Source organism: Pyxicephalus adspersus, chromosome 10 (genome assembly GCF_032062135.1).
Source record: "Pyxicephalus adspersus chromosome 10, UCB_Pads_2.0, whole genome shotgun sequence".
Lineage (NCBI taxonomy): Eukaryota > Metazoa > Chordata > Amphibia > Anura > Pyxicephalidae > Pyxicephalus > Pyxicephalus adspersus.
The window spans coordinates 3,418,409-3,441,437 of NC_092867.1; the positions used below are offsets into that span (position 1 = coordinate 3,418,409).

At 42.5% G+C, this 23,029-nt stretch overlaps 2 protein-coding genes across 2 annotated transcripts in view; one reads left to right on the forward strand and one right to left on the reverse strand.

Annotated features, from left to right (window-relative positions):
• Positions 1-993: 993 nt before the first annotated feature.
• On the reverse strand, positions 994-4,606 carry BBIP1 (BBSome interacting protein 1). The gene is made up of 3 exons (XM_072424212.1): positions 4,525-4,606; positions 4,120-4,182; positions 994-1,577 (listed from the first exon to the last, which is right to left on the reverse strand). Exons 2-3 carry the CDS (start codon positions 4,163-4,165, stop codon positions 1,411-1,413), a joined length of 213 nt encoding a protein of 70 aa, XP_072280313.1. The 5' UTR covers positions 4,166-4,182; positions 4,525-4,606; the 3' UTR covers positions 994-1,410.
• A 318-nt stretch (positions 4,607-4,924) lies between these two features.
• SHOC2 (SHOC2 leucine rich repeat scaffold protein) overlaps positions 4,925-23,029 on the forward strand; it is a 37,451-nt gene continuing 19,346 nt past the window's right edge. The window contains exons 1-2 of the mRNA XM_072424958.1: positions 4,925-5,036; positions 19,100-19,982. Of these exons, the coding sequence (XP_072281059.1) occupies positions 19,295-19,982 (688 nt within the window). The 5' untranslated portion in view covers positions 4,925-5,036; positions 19,100-19,294. The remainder of the gene's footprint in view (positions 5,037-19,099; positions 19,983-23,029) is intronic.

Genomic DNA, 23,029 nt, shown 5'->3' on the forward strand with positions numbered 1-23,029 from the left:
ATTTGACTATGGTAGGGACATTAGATTGTGAGCTCCTTTGAGAGACAGCTAGTGACATGACTATAGACTTTGTGCAACACTTCGTAATATGTCGGCGCTATATAAATATTGCACCTGAGTAATGTATGGTAATGACCGTTCAGAGGGGTTTTAGGTGAGCTGCTGGTCAAAGTAAAGCAGATTCCATAAATCACAAATATAGCCAACAAAAGGGGACTTTTTAGGTATTCAGTGATTAACGTAATCTAAAAGCAACATTTATTATACAAACGTGTTTTGTGGAAAACATATATCGCTTTATCAGGAAAAAATTATTGGGACCTATAGCATAATAACAAAAATTACAAATTATCCATACAGTAAATCATATTATTCAAGACTATAATCATTTCTATTACTCAAAGAAGATTCAGCTTTACTTGCTGCATCCATGTTTAAGCCAGAGACTGGCCTGCATCTGGAAGTTGAAGTAGGAGGAAAGCAAGGTTAGGGCAGTGATTCTCTTTAAAGCTGAACTTGGAACACAAAATGTCAAATATTGCTCAACAAACACAAAATATGAATCTACTTTCTGTGCGCCAAAAGCTCTTGCAGATACAGATTAATATCTGTATTTGCAAGAGCATTTGGCGCACAGAAAGTAGATTCATATTTTGTGTTTGTTGAGCAATATATACCGGCAGCAGTGATATCATCACAGTGCTGTATATAGCCTGAGCAAAGCTGTGGGAGGGGCCCACCCACTACAGCCCCCCTGCAGAAAACTACATAAGAGACAAGACCTGTCTCCCTGCACAAGGAGAGAGAGCAGCAGTGACCGGTCTGTATTATAGGAAGCTCCTGTATCCAAGCAAAGTGATGACCGCACAGATCTGGAGGAAATATACAAAGCATTCCGATAATAATAACCGTAGGGTTTGGATTTAGACATTATTTGTTTAAACCAGTGTTTGGTTTTAACTAGTCAAAAGAAAATAAAGACAAAAAAAAGTATTGATAGCTACAAGTATATTTTATTTGGTCTTAAACACATAATAAAAGGGAATACTGGAAGTAATACTCTAAAGGAGGCCATCCTATGAGCATTTTCCATCTGTACAGAAGGGAGGATTGTGTGCTGTCTGGTCCCTCCATGATGGTCTGGTCAGGTCAGGGTAGGTTTGGGCATTCTATAATGAGCTCTATATATCTGTACAGACAGGAGGGTGATGTGCTATATGCAGTCCCTCTATGGCTGACCAGGATGATCCGGGGATTCTATAATGAGCTCTTTATATCTGTACAGACAGGAGGGTGATGTGCTATATGCAGTCCCTCTATGGCTGACCAGGATGATCCGGGGATTCTATAATAAGCTCTATACAGACGAGTTGGCCTTCTTCTATCTGCAGTCTCTCCATGGTGGACTGGTCAGGTTTGAGCATTCTGCTGATCCAGCTGAGCCATTTCCTGCTGTCTGATGACTTCCTGGGCATCTCGCTGCATCTTCTCCAGTTTTGTCAGTGTTACCGACTTCAGGGGTAAAAGCTTTGGCTTGCACAGCACCATGGTGGGAACGTCTTCAACAAAAAGCTGCCCTGCAAACACAGATTGGAAATCCTGTCTGTGCAAAGGATAAATACTGAGCCCCTCCTGCATATATGGGGCTTTATATATCATTCAGTCGCCTTCAGATTCCATCTCCACTCTTGGTGGCTGATGTACTGATATAGCTTTATAGGGTTACAAACTCTGTGTTTTTATTGCTTCTATTTTAGCACCTGGACAGGAAATGAAGAGAAATCCCCCCCAGAGGTTAGGGCCTACACCCTTTCAGGGCTATATAAATCTTGACTACATCCCAATTTAGAATAAATACACACAACAAGATCTCCTTAAGGATAACCAACCAAATAACTGGACTTTCAAGGTCAAAATTAGACAATTCTATTCAGACATTGATATATATATAAAAAAATACAGCTCAAATCACTTGTTAAATTTAATACAGTATAAATAAAACATGAAAACAGTACAGCACTGATACAGATCTCCTTGTGGAAAACTCTCTAAAATGAGGTAATCCAGAACTTCTACGCGTTTCACGGAAACTAGGTCCGCTTCCTCAGGAAGAGGAGATCTACAATTACAACAACAATTGATATTATAATGTATCCACATATTCAATCCATAATTCTTATTTGAATGTTTCGGGAAAATCACTGTTTAACCATGATTAAATAACTAGTCGGCAATAAATAAGTAAAGATGGACGTACATTGATATGCTGGTAATCACCTGTAAGCACTTCTCTCATACGTTATTAAACAAAGGGCTGCAGAAGTGAGGCAAAAGGTAGCTAAGCATCCTCATAATGTAACTTGTGTTGGTCATGATTTGACAAAAGGAAGGTATATGTCAGTTACTTATTGGTAATGAATTTGTTCATGATTTTCTTTTACTCATATACACTTTGACATAATTCATTCACTCTTATAGGTATGTTCAGACAGTAAGGAATGATTTCCTATAATCCCATGATTATTATACGTAAATACCCATGATTCCCATACTCTTAGCTGATCAGAATAGCAACTATCACCATAATTTCCACTGATTAATGCAATTATTGGATATGCCATTATACCAACCTCACAATATAAACTAGTAAAACACATGTTGCTGTGGATTGGTTTACCCCTATAGCTCCCAACCATACTGTGCAACCGCAACTATTATGACACCCCAACACAGAGAAAAGTTCATTGCTAACTACCCAAATCTTTCATTCATTAAAAGAGGGGAGGGGTTTGAGGAAAGGACTCGACTGCAAGTAAATCAGCTTACCCAAATAGCCAAAAATACTATACACTCACTCAGAAAGAGTGTAAGTGCTGTACTCCTATTTTTATTTATACTGTATATTGTATTGTATTTTTTTAAGCAATTTTCAATAAAGCTGTACTTGTTTTTTTTTTATATATATATTTCAATGTCTAAAGAGAATTATCTAATTTTGACCTATAAAGTCCCGTTATTTGGTTGGTTATCCTTAAGGAAACCTTGTTGTGTGTATATATTCTAACCTGTGTCCCTATGGCTCACCGCTTTCAGCTGCAGACATTATTCTGTGCTTTCCTTACCAAGGAATGACAATCTCCTTTAGATGAATTACCTATATTGGATCATGCTGAGAGAAAACCCAAATCTGGCTGTAGGGAACACAAATACACTGATTTGGGGGCTGTGATCCCTAGGAGAGAAAATCCTAATCTGCACAGTACAGATCCAACACTGTACAACTTTATTATTCACAGATGGACAGTGACAAGCAACAGCTTTCGCCCCCTAGTGGTGTAAAGTCATATAATTCTATAGTTAAAGATAAACCAAACTGAAAAGTGCCTAAAAAAATCCCCTTTCCTTCACTCTCACAGGGCAGTCAGATCCATCCTGGGGTGTCTTGCATTGGGTCCCATGTCGTCTCAGCATCCGTCCTCGAGCCGGCGCTACGGGCCACGACATCTTCCTCTTTCTGGTTCTTCCTATGTCACCCGACCCAGGTGTAAGATCCGGGGACGTAGGATGGAATTTTTTTTTTAAAAAGAAGGGTGTTGCACTCGAAAAAAAGAGAATTTTTACCTTACATAAAAGGTGTAATTTCTGATTTTAGGTACGCTTTAAGCTTCACCAGGTAAGCAAATCAGCTTTTGCTAAGCTTGGACCTCTTCCGCCATAACTAAGCCCAGAAATTGGGTGAAATGCGTAAGGGTGGGGTCTGGATATTCGTTTGCTGGAACCAATAAAGAAAAGGATGGTGATGAGGACGATATTTGTTCAGAACTTTCTCATGGAGCCAGAAACAAACCTGCTCATGTGGCTGGTAACTACGAGTAAGCCGGGAACAGGGCAATGATGGAACTTTTAGCCTTGGGGGAGGGGGGCCCAGGAAGTTCAGATGGCTGGAAGGACAGGGGATTGGCATCTCTGATGCTGTTTTACTCAGCAGGTGGCCATGTCGGACCTCTGCAGAGAGATCGCTGCTTCCACACAGGCAATAAAGGTCCTTCTGTGCCGCACGCTGGCAAGGAAGTGGTTGCTTTTATGCACAACGAGACTTGTTAATTAATTTTCACTCACCTTGCTTGGGCAGCACCTCCCGAAACATTGATTTTACCTCTGGCATGCTGGAGGTCTACAGACCTAAGAAACAGAAGAAAAGACTCCTTGTTATGGGTAATGCATGAGCGATTAAAAGCATACGTATATAAGCATAAGTGCATGGAGTATGTTCTCTCTGGTTTCCTTAATATCTTGCTAAAATCTTCTATGGGGATGGGGTGGTTACTCGTGGTCAGTATCTACAGAACAGAAGCAGGTAAGGCCTATAATGAGGAATACTACAACAAACATGGCGGTTTTTGTTTGCTTTATTCCCTTCCATGTTTTTCTGGCTGTAAATCACAGTGCTCATGCCAACCCCTCCACCACCACCATCACCTTTCTCCCCTGAACTCAGAAAGGCCTCCCCGCCGCCTTGTTTACCTCTATCCTCACAGAATTTGCCCCTCAGATCCTCCTGTTGCCAAGCAACAACTGACGTCGCCACTCCCAGCGTGACCTCCTCGGCATTGCATTTTGGGATCTGTAGTCCTATATCATAAATTAGGCGTTTATTCACCTTTCGTTACCTAAAACTCTTCTCTCTATCTCAGTTTCCTCCTAAAGTATTTTCACTAAGTTATTTTAATATTCAACTTCATATTTTTTATATTTTTAACCTAAAATGAAATAAAAATAACAGTTGTAAATAAAGGTTGTTGAAGAAAAAAAAGGAGAAAAAAAAAACAAAATCGCGAGAGAACGCATGTGAGGTCACGTGACGCCAACAAGCAGGCGGGGTTTTGTGGCAACACGGTCACGTGAGGTGGAGGGCGGGCGGCGTGGTGACGTCATGCGACGCAGCGCGGAGGAGGAGGCGGAGCGGAGGAGGAGGAGGATGGCGGCGGCGGACAGCAGAGCGGGGAGACGGGCGGAGGAATAACAACAACATGACGGTGAGCGGAACCCTCGGGGAAACCCAAGACCCCTTCTTATTGTATGCGGGGGCGGGCCAGGAAGGAGAAAACCCGACACAGCTGGGACCTGCCCTCCCAGGCCTGCCTGACTGACACCCTGCACCGTTTACTGACCGATCCTACCCCCCCTCACCTCACAGCCGTGTCCACGGACTCCGCCCACTCTGACACCCTTCACTGTCACCCTCCCCCACACCCGGACTGGCACCCACTGTCACCCCCCCGGGTCACTATTACCCCATACTATGCCTCTATATTATTACTCCTCAATATACCCCTGGTCACTATTACCCCTCTATCCTCGCAGTCGCTATTAGACCAAGCTACCCCCCCGGTGGCCATTACCCCACGCTATCCCCCCGGTGGCCATTACCCCACTCTATCCCCCCGGTGGCCATTACCCCACGCTATACCCCCGTTCGCCATTACCCCACGCTTTAGCCTCTTATCTTTACTTAGTTCCCCTTGTCATCATTATGCTTTGTGAACTGCCCCTCTCTAAATACCCCCAGCTCCAGGATCCCCTTCCTCGAGTGACCCCAGTCATCTTCATCCCTCACCCCATTACTGTGCCCCACACCCCTTATTTACTGACATCCCCCCTCCTAACCTATATTGTGTGACCCCAGTCATCTTCATCCTTCCCCTTATTACTGACCCCTTTACCCCCATTATTTACAGGGTAACCCTATTTAACTTCCCCCTGGTTTACCTACCCCATATTTAAACACTTCCATTTCTTCCTATCTCATTCTCTCCAATGATACCCAGACATTCTTCTTATCCTATTAATACCTCCAAACTCACACCCCTCAATATCTTTGTCCCCCCTCCTCCCAAACTATACCTGCCCCCCCACTTCTTCCCCTCTGCATCACATCAGAGTCTCCATGTCTACCCTGCCTGACTCATATCACAATCTGACCATTCCTTATTCTCATCCACCAGGGTACAGGGGACACCCCACATCTTCAACACACCCCTAGCTGACAGATGTACCCCCCCCCTCCACTGGGGTATCTGAGACTACCCATACACCCCTCATCTTTGGATTGACTCATCTTCTTCCTCCTAACCTCATCCGTCAATCAGCACATCACTTCCTTGACTTCTGCTTCGTCATTCACCTATTCCCTACATCCATTCACCCATTCCCTACATCCATTTACCCAAAGACCGCCGGTCCTGACAGGTAATCAGACTTTCTCACCTTTCTTTCTACTTTTCTGAGTCTTTCATCACGTCCTCCTTTCATTTACTGTTCTCCCAACAACCTCTTTCCTTACCTGAACTCCAAGAGCACCAAGCTTACCGTTCTTGTACCATATCAAGCTTCATCTGGTTATCCGGCACCATATGGGTCACGTGACTCCCGTCAACCTTCCATACAGAGATCCCGGTCTTCCCTGTTGTGTCCCCCATCTCCACCACAACAATGTACCCCTACTTCTCTTTAACTCCTCCAATGCCTGATGTGCTTGCCCTACCGATCCATTGCTCATGTGGCCTCCTCAGCCTAAATGGCCTGCAAGCCAGAGATTTGATTTCCTCTTGCATAGAAGGGGAAGGGGTTGTACATCTGTCAGGTTTTTACTTCTGTTTGTCTCTCCCATTAATGATTATTCACTGTTGCATCTGGCACAGCAAGAACATTCCCATTAATTTCTGTCCCAGGGCTGTATTCCCCACAGATTTTTTTAGGCGGGTGGCAGGCCCTGTATTGTGACCCAACTTTTCAGTAACCATGCAAAAACAGCCGGGTGCTTAATGAGAAGTGCCGGGCGGTGCGCCCAGCTAAAAGGGGCCGGGGAGAAGACTGCAGGGGCAATAGTTGGCAGGACAATTCAGGAGAATCTTCCTAGAGGCAACACAAACAGCAATAAAAACACGATGGGTTCTACTCTGTATTCTCCTTTGAAATTTCTTGAAGCTGGGTGGGAAAAAGCAGTATACTCAAAGTGGTGGGAGGTGCGCCTGGCTAAAAGTGGCAGGGGGGAACATTGTAACCCTTCCATGTGTGATGTAAACCCTTAATAAAAAATATTGACTTGAGTTTCACGTGACACCCCTTATCCTCACCTCCTTAGTCCTACCATGACACCCACCTCCTCAATTCATCACCCTGTCTGAATGTGTGTGATACCGTGATCTCTTACAGCTCCCTGTCACCCATGGGGTTATAGACCGATGTATTCCACGTGTCTCTTGCTGTCCTATGTATGGTCTGGGACCCTGTAAATGTTCCAATTTTTGTGTTTATTACCTTTATTTTTTTATAACATTTCTAAAATCTTTATGTTGCATGCTGTGTTTTTCTGGGTAGATTTTGTAGTGCTCTGGACATCGTACTTCCTTCTGCAGGTTCCATACAAGAATATGGTTGTCCCAAATCTGATGATGTTTTAAATCTTTATTTCAATTGGAATTTGTGTTTAAAGTTGAGGAAATTCAATGTGCCGGTAAATTCGATTCTTCTAAATCTGTTGATGGGCTTCATCCAATTTGCCCTACATTCGGGCAAGGATTTGCACATTGGCTGTACTTTTGAATTTGTCTGTTCTGTATTTTTATCAGTGGGCTGAAATAATTGAGCAATAATTATAGTACATTGTGTTCATTATTATAGTTGGTCCATGCTTGTCCTCCCTACCTGTGATCTATGTAAAACCAAGGAACTTCTGTTAGTTGTTACAATGAATATACAATGGAAAGAATTTTGTTATGGATATAAAATAATTGTTGATCCAATCAGAAATTCAGATCTGTCCCGCACCTCTGGAACACCTATAAGCCGTTATAAATATTATATAATGGTTATATGACCATTATAAAGTTGAGGAGTGTATGATGAGTTCTGTGACATGCATGTGCTCCTACATTGAGACATTTAGATCAGCTTTATCACCCTCAGGAAGTGTTACAGACTAATAATAATAAAGAATGGAGAAAGAAAACTCAGCACTGGTAAGCTGCAATAAAATTAATACTTAATTGCTTTTGATTTTAAATTCACTTTTACTATATGCAATATTTAGAAATGCCTCTCTAGATGATTAAATGCAGGTTTTAGTTATTCCACCTTGATTTATGTTTCACGTGCTCCCCTCTCCCAGACACTGCAGATCACTGTGGGAGGGGTCTGTGCTGTCAGTCTATAGCAGTGGGTGTGGGCAGGTACTGATTGACAAGCTCCAAGCTTGTAAAGCAGCAATGACAATACTACACCGCCTTCAATATCCTCTCATTTCCTTGTAGTTCAAGCTGACTGAGCTAATAGGAATAGCAGGTTAGCTCTAAATTAAGGAGCAATGCTATATTGTTGTCACCTCATCAAAGGAAGGTGCGTTAAGTGGACATTGCTGGCAGGATCTACAGGTATTTGTGGGACTATGCAAGGGGAAACAGCGCAGATGGACTTGTATGTATGTTCTGCATTTTGAATGGGAAGCCACTGTTCTGCTTGAAACATTTGGTGACGGTATAAATGGCTTCCCAGGTTTGATGTTTAGTTGGAAATCCTAAATCTGAGTTCTTCCTTCAACTATGACAACGGTAGGGAACTCTTTTCTATTCTCAGCTAATGTATTTGGCTTACTGGTTTTCCCAGTTAAAAAAGGCATCCCCGGCATTAGGATTTATGTTTTGCAAACTTATGTTTTGCTTATGAAGTTTCAATCAGATCCCGGTTACAATCCAGAATTGAGCTGTAGGGCCATCTGATTATTTCTCTCACGTATAAAGTTTGGGTCCCTCACCTCTATGGTTCATGGGGATCTTCAAGTCCTCTTGGTAGATCAAGTTAAGAATAATTACATTGTTAGGAATAGAAATCCAATGCCCAATCTGCCCTTCTTCCATTCGGTCCCGAACACCATGGAAAGCCCAAAATGAACAAAACATCTCCTAATGGAAATCTGTGTAAAGAAGCAAAGTGGTGCAATGATTTTTTTGTTTCATTAACCATATGTGCTTGCAAACTGTGTTACAGCTTCTTTCCTATCATCTTTTTGAAGCTAATGGACAGGTTTATTGTGTAGGAGGAATAGATTCCAGATTTTGGCTTTCCTTGGGCTTTAGTCACTTCCTTTCCCATAATCCATCCTGATGACATCCCCAGGTAAAATGCTGCACCTGGCCATACTCATGATGTTTTTTGCCCCGCCTGTCAGTGGATTGTAATGACCGATCGGCATGTGAGATTGTATTGGGAACTATGGTGTCCGTAATGCTATAAGATGTCGGATAAGAGATTATCCGTTGCTATAGTTGACCGCACTCGCATTGCTGTAAAAGTTGGCTGTGTAATTGCTTTTCATATTGTGTATTTTATATTATTATCTAAATTGCAACTCAACTGGCTGCTTTAGTCTTCTTTATTCTTCCCTGGTGATCCTGCTTATTACACAGCCAGTGTTCCCTCCAGCCCTTTTTAGCTGGGAGCACCACCCGGCACTTTTAGGTAACCACACCCGCCTGTTATTAGATGGTTACTGAAAACTTGGGTCATAATACAGGGAGCACAACCCGTCTACAGATTCCTCCCACCCAGCTAGAGAGAATACTGACAGCTTTTGTGTCTGTAAAGCTACGCTCATTTCTCCACTGTCTCTAGGGACCACCATGGGTGTAGGACAAGATGGACTTTTTGTTCATCTACTCATCGTGATAGATAGGACTTGACTTATTAAAGCCCCCTGAGGCTGCAGAGGATAAGCTTTCATTGGTAAACCTGGGTGGTCCAGCAAACCTGGAATGGATTTCTGAAAAGTAATTTGCTATTTGCCAGATCTATTGCTCGATCGTCAGTTTTCATTATTAGTGTGTTGTATTGGCTCCTATTTAGAACCATGTCTCAACGTTCTTTGATGTCAACTCGGCTGACGTATACTCATCCCACCCCTGCTTACCTTGACTCATAGCGGCTCCTAGCAGGGGCTGCTTTCCTTTTCCAACCGAGATTACGTTGGGGAACCCAACGTCGTAATATGGGGGATATAGTCCCGCCTGCCCAATGTTATAATTGTTAGTCACCCCCACTTAATTTAGCCACAACCCCTGCACTTTATAGCAGTATTCACCCCAGAAATTTTTCAAGCTGAGTGCACAGAAAGCTGTAGGTGGGTGGCAGTACCCAGCTCCTCAGTAACCGCCCAAAAACAGCCGGGCGGTTACTGAAAAGTGCAGGGTGGTGCGCCCACCTAAAAGAGGCCAGGAAGAACCAACGCGACCCCAGAATCAAAGTCTAAATTACAGTAAAGCAATTTTTCAAACCCAAAATATTAATGCATAGTCTTGGTGTAAGAGATCAGCTTGATGTTATCCGAGTGTTATATTTTTTTCTATATTAGAACTTCCTGTGTGGGTATTTAATAGTTGTTAATAAGAGAGGTGGAATGAGGCTGACCCTCTCTAGTGGTTACATCTACCAATTTCTTTATTCAGCAGAATGCCAAGATATTTGCAGAAGCTTCATAAAAAATTATAATTTAAAATACGTGCTTGATGCAATTAGAGTATTCTTATCTGTAGTGTCCAGAGGATAAAGGAATAGTCCCCAATATTTCTTGTGGTCTCCCTGCAGTGGATTCTTCACCATTACTGACTTGCCATTGACTTTTGTCTCTGGTCATTTTTGCAAAGACAAGGATTTGCTTCCTCATGTCAGAGCTGCCGCTTCAATGACTGGTGGGGTAATGATGCAATGCTCAACCCAGATTTTTTTTTTAAGCTTGGTGAGAAGAAATTGTAGCTGGGTGTCAGCCCTGTATTGTGACCCAACTCATCATTACCCACCCAAAACAGCCAGGTGGTTGCTAAAAAGTGCCGGGTGGTGCTCCCAGCTAAAATTGGCCAGGGTGAAAACCGTAATGAGGAAGCAGTAGGAGAGGTGGAGGAAGCCCTGATCTAATGGATGAAGGAGAAGCAGGGAGATCCATCCGTGCGCTGCAGGTCCTCAGCTGCAGCTTCCCCTCCAGCAAGGAGAACTATAAGCAGAATCATAGTGACACCAAATCTCCCTCCAAATCTAGTGAGACGGCAGTGCCCTAGATGCTCCCTTAGTATAGCTACAAGGTACAGGGGGTGCCCTGCTATAATTTTAAAGCAGAAGGAGACTTTTCAGGGTATTGCAGAGGCCAAGTTACCATTTCCAGATGTTCCCTATATGATATCGAACTTCTGAGTTCAGGTCCATTTCACACATTCACAGGGTGCAGTGTTCACAGATCTGCCATGAAAAACATTTTATTACCCCTTACATAAGCCATAAGCTTTATTTATATCGCACCCACCTATCACACGTTGATGAAACAGCAGACCCGACTTGTATAGAACTTGTATAGATTGCAGGCCGGCAGCTTGAAGTTTGCTGCAGATCTCCTCCGGGGACCTCCAAGCCGTACAGTCCCGTTGCCTTTAGTCAAATGATATGACAGGTAAATAATTGTCTTCACATCTAATTGCTATTAGGCACTAAACAGAATTTAGGAGCATCCAATCAGAATTGAGTAAGGGTGATATGAATTTTTTTTGTTTTTTTACTCTTTTCCGCCTGCGCCGGTTGCTCTGGGTTTCTCCCTGACATTTACGCTGTGTATTTTGTTCAGTCTGCGATGCCATCAGATAGTTGGAAAGTGTGATACTTCCCCCACCTCCTAGATTGTAAGCTCTTCAGGGCAGGGTCCTCTCCTCCTCCTGTGTCACTGTTTGTATCTGTCATTTGCAACCACTATTTAATGTACAGAGCTGCGTAATATGTTGGTGCTATATAAATCCTGTTTAATATTAGGTGATTTAAACATGTGTAAGATGCTACAAAAGTTGGCTTGTATAGCTGTTTCTATGCTTTACTAGTTTTCCATTGTGGAATTTACCTGATTTTTTTTTTTGGACCAAGTAGGTTTTTGCTTTGTATTTACAAAACAGGAAGTAAGAGGGGATTTTCTGTTTACCAGCCCTTACTGGAAAGGTGTCCACATTACCATCCCCTCCTGCCCCGGTGACAACTCTTTGGTTTTGTCCGATTGGCAATACTGGCAAAATTATACAAATGGAACTTTGAATGGAAGGACGGAGAGACAGACGTCTACTTCTTTCCCTTTACTATAGTGAACCTTTCCAAAGAAGTTGTGGAGCAAATATAGAGGATTCTGGAATTTTTGGGTACCTCCTCTAGACCAAAAAATAGCCCATTAATCAAACCAAACTTTAATTCAATCCACAGATTTATCTTTCTGCTGCTGGATGTCGTTTGCTGGCCAGCATTATTCAACCCACTTCTCCGAGCTCGCATTGTTCGGCACCCTCCTCAGCCTTTGACTGGACAGTGAAAGAGAAGCAGAAAAGTTGAGCTAATTTATCTTGCTCTGCTCCTTTATGGCACAAGAACCAATGGCTTATTGTTCAGCTTCTTAGTTTCACCCTCCAGCCATGCTGTGCATTGACTACAAGAGGCTGATACCAGGTGAAAAAATCTGGTACTTGCACTGCCTGCATTCAAATATTTATTAATTATAATTACAGAGCTGCGTTTATCGTTTATTTGTGAAATAAATATCTGCCAACCTAATGACTTGTAAACCGATCTCCTGCACCATTAGTGGGAACAACAGTGCAAAATGACTATTTTATTATGATTATTATACAGTATTTATATATCACTAACATATTATGCAGTGCTGTACATTACATAGGGGTTTCAAATGACTGACAGACAATGACACAGGAGGAGGAGAGGACCCTGCCCAGAAGAGCATACAATCTAAGATCCTACCCAACATAGCATATATGGGGTAGATGGTGTCTCTAAAGCCAGATTTTTTTTTTTAATTTGCTTCTAATAGAACACAGAGGGGTTGGCAACCTTGCCCTGTTTTTATTGCTGCCCTCTCTTGGAAAACTCTTGATGACCACTTTCACTGGAAATAAAAAGAAATCTCCCTGTCAAAAAAAAGTTTTTGATTCAGTCTTCTCTGATCCTAAGGAGAGAACATTCCTTTACTGAATTGTACAAAATCTAATTGGCGGAATCGACAAGTTGGCACAGGATTTATTTAATTGGGGAATATTTTATCAACTTGATTTATTGGTATTCATGTGTACAATAACTTATAGCCTATCAGTATATTGAGGGTCCTGGGTATTGAAACAATTTTTTTTTTACTTTTAAGTTGTTCTTTTGTGTTTGAAAAGGTTTTGTGACATTTGGCTAATGTTTTACACTTTTTTTTTTAAACTGTTGATTAACAAATAAGAAGCCTTCGGTAGTGGGTGTGATGTGCCATGTTTATGCTTGTTGGTTGGCTCCAGTGTCAGGATGAGTTATATAAAGAACATGGGGAGAGAAGATGATGATCGTGCGTTTGACGGTTTAAAATCTTGGTCACTTTGGATTTTTTTGTTGCAGATTTATTATTAATTAAATATTATGTATTAATAATAAACAGGATTTATATAGCACCAACATATTACGAAGCACTGGACATGAAATAGGGGTTGCAAATGACAGACAGATATAGACCATGACACAGGAGGAGAGGACCCTGCCCCGAAGAGCTTACAATCTAGGAGGTAGGGGAAGTATCACACAATGGGGAAAAAAGACATTTCACCAACTTGCATGGAGCTTGGATTGCTGCTCCACCTTGTTTTCTTTGCTGTTTCCTTTAATTGATCACTTTGTGGTGGAGGATTTGTGAGCTCTGGGTGCGGCCTCTCTGACAAGGTTATATGCTGTGATTTTGGTGAGGGGGAGGCTGCCGGCAGGTAACAAGGAGTCTTCAGGACTGTTAAAAAGGAAGCGCATTGTTTTATCGCCGGTTCCCACCTTACACGCCCTTCTCGTTCATGTTTATAAAGCTGTCTGAATACCGCTAGAAATGCTGTGGTTTTATTTTATTAGCATTTGCATTGTTTCTTTTTTTTACGTCTCAAAGTTTTAGCTGACAGAGTTGTCACTTCCTGATTCCCAGGGATGGCTGAGCATGTGCAGAACAGACCCCCTGATTCCCGGGGATGGCTGAGCATGTGCAGAACGGACCCCCTGATTTCTGGGGATGGCTCAGTGTGTGCAGAACAGACCCCCTGATTTCTGGGGATGGCTGAGCATGTGCAGAACAGACCCCCTGATCTTATTCCTCGCTCAAAACCGGCACTTTGATGTCATCTAGTAATCTTGTAATGTCATCTTTTAAGCTGGGTGGGAAGAAATTGTAGGTGGGTGGCAGCCCCTGTATTGTGACCAAACTCTTCATTAACCACCCAAAAACAGTGGGGTGGGTGCTGAAAAGTGCCGGGTGGTGCGCCCAGCTAAAAGGGCCTGGGGAGGTATATATATATATATATATATCATTAGCCCCTTTGAATACGGGGGTGCCTTACTGCAGGGATAGTTTTGATACGACTCCAGGTTTTTTAACACATATAGCTTGTATCTTCCTCTGCTGCACTCTTAACTATTGCATTGTTCCCAGTCATCTGACTACAGATCCCCCACCCCCTACTTTTATGTTATATAGTGTAGGGGGACAGTGCTTCCTATACATACATTGTCACATTGTCATCCTAAAACAGTATTTTACTGGCAGAATCGCCAGGCGAAAAGAAAACTAAAGCAAACACCACATCCAAGGACTAGTAAGCTGCAATATATTTAATTTCCATTCTTGGTTTCACGTTTTGGACCTTAAAAAGATATTCATCCCGCCATGAACAACTTTCTAATTTGTGCCAACTTGTTACGCATGATACATTTCGATATATTAATTACCCCTCACAATCTGATTTTATATTTAATATGGGCAGAATGATGGATCAGTGGTTAGCATTTTGGTCTTTGCAACGCTGGGTCCCAGGTTTTAATCTTACCCAGGACACTATCTGCATGGAGTTTGCAGGTTCTCCCAATGTCTGTGTGAGTTTCCTTGCGGTACTCCGGTTTCCTTCCACATTCCAAAAACATGCATTTAGGTTCATTGGCTTCCCCCAAAACTTGACCTAAGACTGTGTTAGCGACATATTACCATTAAATTGTGAGGGACAGCTATTGACATGACTATGGACTTTGTACAGCACTGCATAATATGTTGGTGCTATATAAATACTGTATAATATTAATAATACAAATTCTTTGTGTGAGAGGATTCAGCCTGGAGATGGAAAGATTGTAATAGCAAATAGTTTGAATCTTTGGAATTCTTGGCATTTCTCAGTATTGGATATTTTGAATACGATCTTTACAACTTACATGTTCTCAGCGGCAAATGTTACCTGAATGGCCATTTCCCCCAATCGGCAGAACTCGGCCTTTTTACTCTGGCTAATCCCAGGTATTATGACTGATTGATGCACGTTTATAAAAACTGCGCTTTATCACCTTGGCGGCACCTAGTTTCCAGTTTTACCAGTTTCTGCTCGTTTCGTGAAAGTTGGCTTCAGTAGAAACTGTCGTTTTTATTGGTTTCTCTTGTGCAGCTTTTGTTGCCTTTGAGGGGTTTATTTACTTAGGGGCATTTCCCCATAGTGAGGTCCGGAATAAGGTCAGCAAAAAAGGAGAAAATCTAAGGCTTAAGGCTTTTACTATGAAAATAAAATGCCAATGGCTCGGGGTGTTGGATTTTTAGCTAGGTCAGGGTTCCTCCAGAGGTTGCTGGGGGCTCTTAGAGCAGTGAGGAGTTTGTTCCTCTGAGGTCAGTAGAAGTGACACCAATTATATTTTTGGCTGTAAGGGTGACGTTCTTCCCTCTGGCTGCAAATGTAAAAGGAATCCTTATGTCTTGATGATACATTCCTTCATCCTGTTCAGAAATTATACTTCCATTGCAGAGATCTGCATATCTTTAAAGCCTGTGGCTACAATTCATGCTCCATTCAGATTCTTTTCATTTGTAGCCACCCTTATGTGCTGTAGACTACAAGTGTGACCCCTTTCATACACAATGCAAGGAATCATGGGACATGTAGTTTTCTCATAAGCAGGAGGCTGACATTGCAGTCACTCTACTGCCCTCTAGTGTCCAGACAAGTAGTGAAAAAACCCAGCAGCCTCTGTAGTACTTTTTTTTTATGGGAGCAGTCATTTATCGCTGAAGTTGGAGAGATTCCACCTGCTGTAGACTGGTGGTTAGACGGAAGATAAAATGCAAAAGGTGAGCAGACTCATTGTTTAACCCGGAGCTAAGTTGGAAGAAATTGTAGGCAGGTGTCAGCCCCTGTATTTGTGACCCAGCTCTGCTTGGAAACCACCCAAAAACAGCCAGGTGGTGCGCCCAGCTGAAAGGGCCTAAGGAGAACATTGCAGGCAGATGAGCTAATCACTGCCGTGCTGGTCGTTCATTTAACATATTCCGGGATGCAGAGAACGCCACTTTAAATCCCAGGACTTTTTGAGTTTCCCATCTCAGCCAGCCAAATTCTTTCTTCCCGGTTGGTAATAATGCTTCTGCCATTTTCCAAGCAGCTCAGTCCCTCCGCCCCAGACACAATGGTCCTTCATGGGATGCCACAGCAGTTGTGTGAATGGTAACAGACAATACTGCGGCCGGCTGCTGAATGTTTGAACAGGTGGGGACATTGACGTGAAATCTCTCATTACTGTCAGAACGATCTGCTTACGTGTCATTATTGATACTTTCCTGGGTGCTATAATCACACCAGCGCTCGCCGTACAATAACTATAAAAACAATTTGTGCAGCTTTTTGTTTTGTATGTTTAGCAGAATAGTTTTATGTCTGGGGCGGCATAGCGTCTAATCGCCAGCTGTGCACAATCATCTGCTGAGTTAATATGCATTCTCCGTAAATGTACAGCAAGGGGGAAGCTCCAGGCATGGAAAGTGGAAACTCAGCTTTATTTTCAAAGGAGGTTTCTACTATTTGGTGGGGTCACATGTAAGCAAAACACACCTATGAGTTTTTGCATTGTGAGGAAAAAATCAGCTTGTTTGACCAGAAGCTCTCCTTTTGTAGTAGAATCAGCTCAGAATTATCATATCTGGCACCTTTTTTTACCAGTATGTTCACAGTGTTTATGGAACTTTTTCTAAAACTGAGACTGCTGCTGGCTGCCGCCATCTTGGTTGTGATGGTAGCAGACTCCCAGCTGTCAATCAGGGGACACTATAGCATTCCTCGTGGTCATTTCACTGCTAATAGGTAGGGAGTTGAGGAGGTGGGCTGGCTCAGACCTAATTGGAGACCCCATGAAGCTTTGATATGCAAGCAAAGAGAGGAGCTGTGTGGAAGTTCGAAGGCACATTATTATTATTATTATTATATAGCGCCAATATATTACAGAGCGCTGTACATTAAATAAGGGCTGTAAATAAACCAGTGACACAGGAGGAAGAGAGGACCCTGTCCCGAATAGCTTACACTCTAGGACACACTGCTAGTGAGTGAAACATTTTCTGAAGGAAAAAAATCCAGCAATAAATAATGTCCATGGTTATGGAATGTAACGTCCATCAAGCTGTCTTTTAACCTCCTTGCAGTTAAGCCCGACCTTCGCTCGGGCAAAAAAAAACTGCAAGGATGGTTAAGCCCGAGATTTTGTACATGCTTACTTACCTGGTCCCCCTGTGCTCATCCAGCGTCGTCCTCCATCGATCATAGTCCGCCGATCTCTCCAGCGTCGGGTGCCTTCGTCGGGTGACAGCAGGACCGGTAAGAAGCCGGCCGGCTTCTTACCTGGTCCCGCTGATCGTTCACGTCCTCCTCGTTCCAGCGCCGGATGATCTCTGCAGGGAGAAGCCGTCCGGCGGAGAAAAAAAAAAACGGACGGCTTCTCCCTGCGTGCGTGATGACGTCGGCGCGTGTGCGGGAAATTCAAACTGAAACTCATTCATTCATTTTGTATTGGATTCAATACAAACTCCTGTATTGAATCCAATACAAAATGATTCAAATAAATACAAAGTATATACCTGGTAAATTCAAACTGTCATTTTGTATTGGATTGGATACAAACTTGCGTATCCAATCCAATACAAAATAATTCAAATAATTACAAAGTATATACCTGGTAAATTCAAACTGTCATTTTGTATTGGATTGGATACAAACTTGCGTATCCAATCCAATACAAAAAATAAAAAAAAAATATAAGTAAATAACTTGGAAATTCAAATTTATATTTTGTATTGGATTGGATACAAACTCCCATATCCAATCAAATACAAAATAATTCAAAACAAACTCCAATAAATACAGAATCAAAGTTTTAAAAATTGCCACACTAGGGAGGTGTTTTAGAATAATATAGTACTTTACAATATACAGAGTTACTGCTTTTTCAGTATTTATGATTTGTTTACATTGCTGATTTTTGTGTTTTTCCTTTAATTTTATTAAAAGTATTTTTTTTTTTTTTACATGATTGTGTGTTTCAAACATTTTTTATATTCATATTATCTACTAGAACCCCTGTTCGGACATATTTCTGTAAGTTACAGGTCTACAATTTAAAAAAAAATTTCATGAAAAACAGTGGATCACTTTTGGTACAGAAATCTAGACCTCAGTGTAACGCTTAGGTGGTTAAGCCTAACTCCGGGAAAAAGAAAATCTACCCTTGCAATGCTGCTCTCTCTGTATTTGCGGGGCATGGGATTCCACTACCTTTTGCTTTCCAAGAGTTATTGGCTCCCAGGATTTCATTGTGAGTACCAGTGGATGGGTTTTGAATACTCAATATAAAGAAATGCTGGAGTTGGATGTTATAGGTAAAATTTTTCCTTCCCTCGCTCCTGCAGTTGCAGTTGGCCCCCTGCAGTATCTTTAGAAACTGTGCTGCATTTGCAGGCTTTGACACCATCCCCAGCAGATGCATTATATTCGAGCACGCTGAGGGCCTGTCTACAACCGAGGAGTCTGAGGGTTGTAGCCTCAATGCAGGGGGGGGGGCTTATTCCTGTAGTTCGGCTTTAATTTTTCAACATTAACATACAGGTAACAAGGTTTGTTTTATCTTTTATGAATTTATGACATGTACATGCTTTCCATCTTTTGTATCATCCGTTTACAATCTCTTTTCTTTTTCACTTTAGATGATCTAGCCTGGAGCACTTCCTTCTGTTATTTGGCTGCCTGCTTGGATTGTTGCTGACCGAACAACAAGGGATACAATATGTAGCAAAGAGCTGTCTCTGACCTTCATCTACTCCTTTCCGTGACCAGGGATTTTACCACTTGTTGCTTTCCACTCTTGAGTTCATGAGGTTCTTGGCTTCCAGGATTGCACCATGAGTACCGGTGTAGGAAAAGAGAAGGACCCCAAGGATAAAGCCGACCCCAAGGGGCCTGCGGTAGTAAAGGAGCCCAAGGCCTCAGGCGGCGCTCAGAAAGAAAAGGACCCTAAGACCAAAATGAAAGAAGCCAAAGAAGGGAAAAAAGAAGCCAGCGGGGCGCAGCCTGGGGTGGCATTTTCAGTGGACAACACAATAAAACGTCCTAACCCAGCACCTGGCATGCGCAAAAAGGCCAGCAATGCTGAGGTGATCAAGGAATTGAACAAATGCCGGGAGGAGAACTCTACTCGCTTGGATTTGGCCAAAAAGTCCATACACCAACTTCCGGCCTCCATCAAGGAACTCACACAGCTAACGGAACTTTATTTATATGGTAACAAGCTGCCGTCCCTGCCGGCGGAGGTGGGCTGCCTGGTGAACTTGGTAACTCTGGCACTTAGCGAGAACTCTTTAACCAGCCTGCCGGACTCTCTGGAAAGCTTGAAGAAGCTGCGCATGCTTGACTTGCGGCATAACAAGCTGCGAGAGATCCCGCCCGTGGTGTATCGGCTCAGCTCCCTCACCACCCTGTTTTTGCGCTTTAACCGTCTCACTACTGTGGAGAAGGACATTAAAACCCTGACAAAGCTAACGATGCTGAGCATCCGAGAGAACAAGATCAAACAATTGCCAGCAGAGATCGGTAAGGAGATATCTGTGGTTATACATGATTTATAGAAAGCTGGCATCTTCTGTGGTACCATGCCAAGTAATGTACATGAATTGCCAAATCTGAGACCGCAATAAAACCTGGCACAGGGTGTAATCCCTCCATAGCCTATGCAGCGCAAAGATTTTGGCTATACATATACCTAAGGGTAAATAATAATCACAATTACATAACAAATGCACAATAATATATTGCAGTCCCTATTCAACAAACGTATACAGTATGGGTTATGTAATTGTTCACACGTGCTTCCAGTCCAGGGGTATCAAGAGGTAAGCAAAAAACAAAGCCATATTCTTTATAAAGTAGAAGATTTTACCTTGTCCGAGGTGGAAGGAGCGGTGCTGGATCCAAAGGATGTGTATAAGGTAATAGTGAATTCCTCGTCAGATAGCAGAGGAGGAAGCATTGCTGTAAATAAGGGAAATATATGTAACTTGTTAGTGGTTGAGGATGCAGTTCTGGATCAGTAATCTGTATATAAGGTAACAGTGTATGCCTTGGTCTGATAGCAGAGGAGGAAGCAGCGCTGGTTATAAGGTGTGTATGTGCTCAGTAGAGCAGGAAGCATTGCTGGATCAGTAACCTGTAAATAAGGTAAGAGTGTATGCCTCGACAGATAGCACAGGAGGAAGCAGTGCTGCATCAGTAATCTGTATATAAGGCTTAGTCTACACCGACTGTATCCCCAGCATTTACCTGAGGCTTTTAAAGCACTTGTTTGAAATCCCCATGCATTACATTGGGTTAATCTACACCAGGACCTTTCCTTGAGGCAGGTTTATGACATTTATCTTACACAAATAGAAAATTAAAACGCAGGAAAACGCTTCCAATGGGACATTTTCACGTGTTTTTGAGCACTTAATATGCAAATTGGCTAAAAATGTGGTAAAACGTTACATAGACTTTTTCAAGCTCTAAAACGCTAAAAAAGGGGGAAAAAACGTATATAAACGCAATAGAAACGTTTACATGCCTTTTTAAAAAACGTCCATGTGGACCCAGCCTAAGGTGGCGATTTATGCCTTGTCAGATAGCAGAGAATGAAGCAGTTCTGTATATAAGGTGAGGATATGTAACTTGTTAGTGGCTGAGGATGGGGTTCTGGATCAGTAATCTGTATATAGAGTGACAGTTTGTATTTTGTCATTAGAGGAGGAAGTAGTGCTGGATCAGTAATCTGTATATAAGGTAACAGTATATGCCTATATATATATATATACATACATACATACATACAGGGTTCTCCCCAGGCCCTTTTAGCTGGGTGCACCACCCGGCACTTTTCAGCACCCACCCGGCTGAAGAGTTTAGTCACAATACAGAGGCTGCCACCCAACTACAATTTCTAATGAAGGTGTGTATTTTGTCTGTAAAGCAGGAAGCAGTGCTGGATCAGTAATCTGTATATAGGGTGAGAGTGGGTGCCTGGTCAGATAGCAGCGCTGGATATAAGGTGTGTATGTGGTCAGTGGAACAGAAAGCATTGCCGATCCGTAATCTGTATATAAGTTGACGGTTTATGCCGTGATTGTGGAGAAGAAAGAAGTACTGGATTAGTAAGCTGCATGTAAGACGTTATTGTGTAGTTTGTCAGTGGAAGACGATGCAGAATTGAATCAGTAAGCTGTATATAAGGTGACAATGTCTGTCTTGTCCAAGGTAGCGGAGAAGGAAGCAGTGCTGTTTTTAAGGTGATGAAGGTGTGTATTTTGTCCGTAGAGCAGGAAGCAGTGCTGGATCAGTAATTTGTATAAAGAGAGTGGGTGCCTGGTCAGATAGCAGAGGAGAAAGCAGTTCTGTATATAAGGTAACCATGTGTCGGTGAAGCAGGAAGCATTGCTTATCAGTATTCTGTATATAAGGTGACCGTGTATGCCTTGTGAGATGGTGGGGTAGGAAGAAGTATTGAATTATTAAACTGTATATAAGATGACATTGTGTTGTCTGTGGAGAAGGAAGCAGTACTGGATCGGTAATTTGTATATAGGCTAAGAATAGGTACCTTGTCAAATAGCTGAGGAGGAAGCAGTGCTGTATATAAGGTGAGGAAAGTGTGTATACTGTATATTATACTGTATACAAGGTGACCGTGTGTCAGTGGATCAGTTAGCAGTATGTAAGGTGACTGTGTGCCTTGTTCTTGATAGCAGATCAGTAATCTGTATATAAGGTAACGGTGTATCTTGTGAAATAATGGAGGAGGAAGCAGCGCTAGATACATAATCTGTGTTTGGTGTACCATGTGTGTAAAAAAGAGAAGACAGATTTGGATCGGTGAGCTGTATGTAAAGTAACAGTGTTTCAGTGTCAGCAGAGGAGGAAGCAGTGTGTGTATAGTGACTGTGTATTGAATTTGAATGAATGTTGGTTCTCCAGTAGTTTTCCTTTAGTTATCAGAGATCCTGGCTTTGTCGCTTAGCTCTCTTCAGGCCGGAGCGGTGCGTTCTATCATTTTAGGCAGAAACTATTCACATCGTGTTTAGACATGTGAATGTTGTAAACACGGAAATGGAGCCCATCTCCTATATGGAGGAAGCAATTCCCTGTCTTCCCTGTTTATATCACCCGGCTTTGTTCTGTAGATAAACACTGAGAAAATGTTGCTGCCCTTAATTGTGATCCTGCAACCCTTAGAAAGTGACTTCTGGGAAGTAAATAAAATCTCCTAATTTGCTTCTCTGCTCCATAAAAAAATAAAATCCTTTAATTCCAAAATTCCTTTGTTTGCAGTCACCCGGAGACTTCCTTTATATTGCATTACATAGAGTCAAGTTAAAAATCAGGCTTGTTGTGCGAAAGCCTCCTGTGTAAATTCGAAGAAGAGGCGGTGAGGTGGTTGCAGGAGACGAGGCTGCGAGTCCGGTCTCCTTCGCTATGCCGCCATATAGGACCCCAGGAGCGGCAGTCTTCTCGCCGGCCTCTTTGAGCCGGGCGCACCACCTGGCACTTTCAAATAACCACCTGGCTGTTTTTTGGTGATTACTGAAAAGTTGGGTTACAGCACCTGCTGCCAC